A 6,261-nucleotide genomic window follows, 5' to 3' on the forward strand; every position below is an offset into this window, starting at 1 on the left:
AGTCAAAACTCAGCTTGATGATAAGAATTTTCACTTTTCTTCCTTCTAAGGACATAATTTCTTTAACTACTTTGCATCACTTAAACCCAGTTATTTTCCTGACTGACAGTAGAGCAGAGTACTCATGGTGGAAGACAAGGCAGATGAAGCGAAAATACATGGCAGGCATTTTAAAAAAAAAAAGAAAAAAAGCAAGGTATAAATTAGATTGTAAAATCTGAGGTTGTGATAAGGAATAGCAAAATTGAAGTGAATCAGAATATCTGAAAGCTTACAAGATTACCTTTATTTCTTTCTACTGTAATTACCTAGATGGTATAGTAAATAGAAGTAGCTGAGTTAATTCAGGTATTTGATTATTCAGTACTCACAGTACAAAAATTAATATAATTTTTCCCTTTCTGCATAACGTTACATAAGAAACGGCATACTAGTTATGTTATTATACTGTACAAATGTGCATTAACACAAACACACAGTCAAGTAAACTCAAGCCCAGCAGCTCTTCAGCAGTAGCCAACGGTTTATGGGATTAACATGGTACAAGTAAAAGCAAAGCCAAGTAGTTAAGCAATGCTGCACGTAATTTCTTACAATATCCTTTCTTTTACATCTTCTTGTATTTTCATTAGTTTCTACAGATATGTCATTGAATCAAAAGAGGCAACTGCTCACAGAAATGCCTCTTTGCCCACAAAAGTATCATTGATAATACAAAGAAAGCTGTAGAAGTTAAGGTTCAAATCAATTTTTGCATTTTGTTTTGAAAGACTGTCTATGCAATCCTCAGTCACAGAGCTTACTAGTGTACTCTTCTGGCTTTGTACAGTTAGATATATTCATCAAGTATAAAGATCATAGAATCACAGAATCACAGAATCATAGAATCATAGAATCATAGAATGGCCTAGGCTGGAAGGGACCTTAGAGATCATTTAATCCAACCTCCCGGTCACGGGCAGGGACGCCTCTCAACTAGATCAGGCAACACATGGGGACCGAACAGGGATCGAACCCACGACCTTGGTGTTATCAGCACCACACTCTAACAAAGTGAGCTAACCTGCCCCCACCTGAGCTAAGGGACCCCCTAAGATTTCTGGCTTAAATGCAATTAAACTACTTTGAACAAATAAGCCAGCTAATCATATCAAGTTTTTAAAGTGTAGCCTTCCAGAAGTACTCATAAGGGGTTAACATTTCTTATATTAATAAACACAATTATTTTTAAATTATGAATAAATCTTTTTTTCCTTAAATAGTGATCACTTCTTATGTTATTTTAGATATTTCAGGTGCCCATAGCCGGAGTCTTTGATTGTACGTTGTATCAAAAAATAAAGGGATGATAGAACAAATTAAGTATATACTGATACTCCCTAAAAGGTAACAATTTCATAAGAGTATTACTTATAGCCCATACAGTTTAAATTACTGAAAAGCTGAAGTAACTGGCAGAAGGCTTGTACCTGTGCATCTAGATGTGTAGACACAAATATAAAATGTCTGCCAGAGAACTGCAAAGCAAAATAAATTTCAAAACTAGAAAATGATCTTTTAAAATAAATATTTCCTTATAGGCACATCACAACACCCTAAACATACTTCAACCATTGCACAGTAAAATTTTTTCACCACTCAGTTTAGTTAACAGAGAACTTAGAGCAGCAAACGTTAGTAGCTTGGAGTCAAGCTATTCAGAGCATATATCCAAGTTCTCACATTCAAAATGAAAGCATTACAAAGTCAGATGTATAGCATTTAATGTATTTCATTTTAGCTATTAGGTGACTCAAGAAACTGCATGCAACAGTAAGGATCACTTTGTATTTCTGTACTTTGAAAGTATGTAAGTTAGTGTGACAACACATTGTAATTCTAATCAGATATGCCTTTAAAAAAATCAGCATTTCTGAATATATATAAAAAATACATATAGGACATTTTAATCAACTAAAACAATCATATGTTGGATATTAAAATCAGACATTAGAATTTGAAGCTAAATCTGAAGGTATCTTATTCATTTTCTCCTCAGTCATTTAGTAATTTGACATAATCATTGACAAACCTATTAAAAAAAAAGAAAAAACAACTAAATCCCACTGACTGTATTTATTCCAATATAATTTTAGGAGAAAAAAAAAGGAATGTTTGCCACAAATAACTGTACAGGGGCATGAACAGGGTAGACACCATCTCTTTAGAACACTGTAAATTTTTTTTTAGAGGTTAAATTTCTTAAATTCAGAGGTCTGCACTTGGAAACAGTTATGTGAACAGACCTAGATGTCTTGACTTACAGTGTTCTGATACTGCACGAAGGAAAAATCTATCAGAAAAATATCAGGCTGGAGGGTGAACTGGAGGGTGAACTGGATTTCAAGTAACGGAAAGAGTTAAGGGAAACATATGACGTATGACGATGTGATTTTGGAGTGAAATGTCAGAGGACTGAAAGTGCAAGAGCAAAACAACAATAGGTACTTGAAGATAAATACAAAAATAATCCACAGTAATAAGGAATAGCCCAATGGTGCAGTCTGAGTGAAGTTGGTCTTGATATTACTACACAGATTCACTGAGTAGGTCTGACTGAAGTAGCTGAAGTCAAGAGAAGTCACTCCACTGACATCAGTAGGCTTCGTTCAGGCCACTACGTGCAGTCCTTCTGATCCCTCTTCCTTTCATCTAGGCTGAGAAGCCTCCCCATTTCACTGCACAGCACTGTCTTCCATTTCTCTAAGAATATGAATCTGTACCCACCTCCTAGAGGTTTTGGGGTTTTTTTTTACAAGTTGCATCTATGCCTGCCTGAGATTAATAAAATTTATAGAGCCTCTGCACCCTTCTTGTAACAGTCAGGAGCAAAGCCCATCGAGTATATTAGTGCTAATGGGAAAGCAGCGGATTGAGGAGAGACTCAGGAACCTCTGGGACCATTAGCGTAATTGCAAGCAGTGAAAACGTACACACACAGCTGAAATGTAAGGGAAATTATTTACTTTTGCTTATTTAAGCTGTGCGTAGGGAGTATGAAGCTTTTTCATGCAAATTATTTACAGCCCAAATATAGAACAAGGCACATTAAACATTAAAACACAGGTCCAAATTTTATTATCTAGAGCTCATGGCTAGTTAAAATATCTCCTAATAGAACATTTCCAAAAGCAAACTCTCCCCTCATGGAGTCTGCCATTACTGGATTTAAGTATTCACTATGCTTTGAACTAGTGTTTTAACATATTTTTTCTGGTGTGTATGTGACAATGTTGACAAGAGTTTCTATCAGTGCAGGATACTAATTAGAGAAACTAAAACATTATCAGGCTATGTTGGCCAAAAATGTTTGAAGGCAAGAAATGTCCCATTGCTTCAATTTCCTTTAAATACTTAATATTTTCCTTTGGGGAAGTAACTTGTGTTTTATCATAACGATTTCTATTTGCTTCTGGAGCATGAGTCATGCTCTTCAATTATTTTCAGTTGATTGTGTAATTATTAGTGAGAATGTGGTTTGGCTGGTCTTTATTCAGTCTGGGTATTTTTAATAAGAATTTCTGCTTACCTTCAGGTGAAGCACCTGGCTTTTGAGAAAACACAGAACTTATTTTACTCTTCTTGCTGCTGTTGCTGTTGACAGACAAGGTGGACTGAATTTTTCTGTGCATTTTTTCTGAAACAGGAGCTGAAACCTTTCTGTTGTCTGCAGATGCGTGCTTGACCCCGTTATGAATTCCACTTCCATTACTCAGACCCGCGTGGCCATTTTGGATTTTGCCACTTTCTTCCTCACCCCTTTCCAGTGCTGAAGTATTTGGCTGAGGCAAGCGTTGAGGTTGTGCTTAAAATGAAAAAAAAAATAAAGGGTTAATTTAACTTGTAAATTAACTGAACACTTTAGGCTAGACTGGGAATGCAACTTTCATTGCTCTTATGGATCAAAGAACAAACTGAACAGTTAACATTCCCCTATCAAAACAAGAAAGTAAAAAATATTTCTAGATCAAAACTAATTATTAGGTACTCAGAAAGCGCCTCGTGTCTGCATGAGGCCTAGATCCCTTGTTCAGCACCACATGGAAGCCTTGCAAGGCTCTGTGAATTACAGAGACAATAAAGTAAGCAATCTGTAGAACGAAAAAAATAAGAATGGGAGAAAAAGTAGCAAAAGTGAGATAAACTTGGATTAGGGGAGCCAAATGAAAAATGCAGGAAACGTACCGGAAGGAGAGAAAAAGGTATGGGAGGGAAGGTACAGACCACAGTAACAGAAGTGAAGCCGCAGGTTGTCCAACCTGCCAGTCTGCAGAAAATGCCCTGAGTGACATGGTTGGGGCCCCCCAACACTCAGCCACCACAGACCAGCCTATCAGAGAAGAATAGGGGTATCCAAGTAACTAACAACACTTCACAAAGATCGGGGATGGCCGGGAACCAACCAAAATCTAGTTTTGTGGAGAAGGTGATCCAGTAACCAGAAGGAAAATGCATTCAAACGCTGTAGAGCTGTGGCAAGCCAGAATCCACTCCTCCATGTTCCTCAGTTCAGAATCACAATTTTAAAAATGGCTGTAATGGGACAGTTAGGGCTTTAATGGTAAGAAACTGAAATTGTCAAAGACAAAAAAAAAAACACGAAACCTGCCAAGTTAGGAATCTGCAGTGGTCTGGTTAAGGCTCCAAGAGTATATGCAATAAACTCCCTCTAATGAGTGGCCCCAAAACTTGACCATTCTACATCATAATGGAGTGTAGTTTTAGTAACATAGAAGATACATTGTCTATGTATTTAAAGTCTGCATCTAAACCAAAGAAAATATGCAGGCTGGGGTTTTTTATGTAAAGCTTCCTAATAAAGAAGTGGTTTCCAATTAAATATTCTTATTTAGAACAAAAAAAAAAAAAGCAGACTTCGTTGGAAAACTAATTAAACTCTACACATAGTAACACAACAAGATTTCATAATCAAAAAGCATCAGCCCAATCACCTCTCCTAATCAAAACACTACTGTATCATGCTTGGACATAAAGAGGTTTTCAGACAGTCCAATCTTCAACTATTTATAAATCTACTAGCAAGAAAATGTCCAGATTCTACTGAACACTCAAATGAAGAGAGATTAGAGAGTGCCAGTGGTAAAGAAAAATAGTGCTGCCATTCATTCTCTTCTCAGATGATTCACATCCATTTTCAGATGACTTCACAATATAGCTTCGTATGTAGATTACACAGTGTCCAAAATAACGATACATATAGATAATTACAGTTAGCTTCCTCTAAAAGAAACATTTCCACTGACAGGTCCAACAGACCAAACTTTTGGCTAAACACTACTCTGACACACAGACCAACATGGTCTCTAAAAATGAATCTTCATTCTGAATTTGCCTAACAGACCCTTGATGCTTTCCTTTTATCAAGGACGCTGATATCGCTCTCAGATTGCTTCCTCCGATTATCATAAACTTGTCCAGATTAAACTTCAGATAAATATTAAAATCCTCATCATATTCAGAGGCCAAAAGGAGATACTTTTCATAATAGTTTAAATATGAACGGGTTCATTTTTTCTTGCCATTTGATTTTTTTACTCACAGCAACTAAGATTTTAAAGAGATACCCCCGGCTGCCTGCATTCATCTAAGTCAGACTAACTCTGACTGAACCTACATTACAAAAGTCATAATTTTGTGTTGCAGGAAAGAAAGTGAGGGCTGAGGGGAAAAACTTATGCTTTAGCCTCCCCACAGATGTTGCAGGGAAGACAAAGATCATTCCTTTCTATTACCAGCAGCAATTGCTCACAAACCTCCAAGCCAACAGAGCAGGAGCAAAATGCTATTTGACACCTGAACCACCAACTTCCACCCGGAAAGATTTTCATTGGTGATATTGAAACTGCTTCTTCTTTCAGTTTTGCATTAGTGCTTGCAAAACCTATGACAACAGGCATAAACAAGGTACTTCCTTCACTCTGGAACTCAATTTTATAGTATATATTCTGTTAACATTTCCAGACTTTCATAAAGGCCCCCAAACAAATTTTTAGGGAGTTTTCTCCTACCTGAATGGGATTCATTAAAAGCATACTACCATGAACCTTTTATGTAGGTCATCTTTCCACATATGTGCAAAACTAATTGTGTTAAAAATCAAAAAGTGTTCCTTCCATGTTAAAAACAGTCAATACAGACCTAACCGCAGTAAAAAATAAAATCCTTGGCAACATCAGGAATCAAAATTTTACTTTCAAAGAA

The 6,261-nt window shown here is 36.5% G+C and overlaps 1 protein-coding gene across 1 annotated transcript in view; it reads right to left on the reverse strand.

Annotated features, from left to right (window-relative positions):
- Window positions 1-3,568: 3,568 nt before the first annotated feature.
- The window catches only part of LOC104274343 (myoD family inhibitor domain-containing protein-like), a gene marked incomplete at its 3' end in the record, with an annotated part of 36,236 nt that continues 33,543 nt past the window's right edge, over window positions 3,569-6,261 (reverse strand). The window contains exon 3 of the mRNA XM_009869948.1: window positions 3,569-3,844. Coding sequence (XP_009868250.1) covers window positions 3,569-3,844 — 276 coding nt within the window. The remainder of the gene's footprint in view (window positions 3,845-6,261) is intronic.

Source organism: Apaloderma vittatum, unplaced genomic scaffold (genome assembly GCF_000703405.1).
Source record: "Apaloderma vittatum isolate BGI_N311 unplaced genomic scaffold, ASM70340v1 scaffold6595, whole genome shotgun sequence".
NCBI lineage: Eukaryota > Metazoa > Chordata > Aves > Trogoniformes > Trogonidae > Apaloderma > Apaloderma vittatum.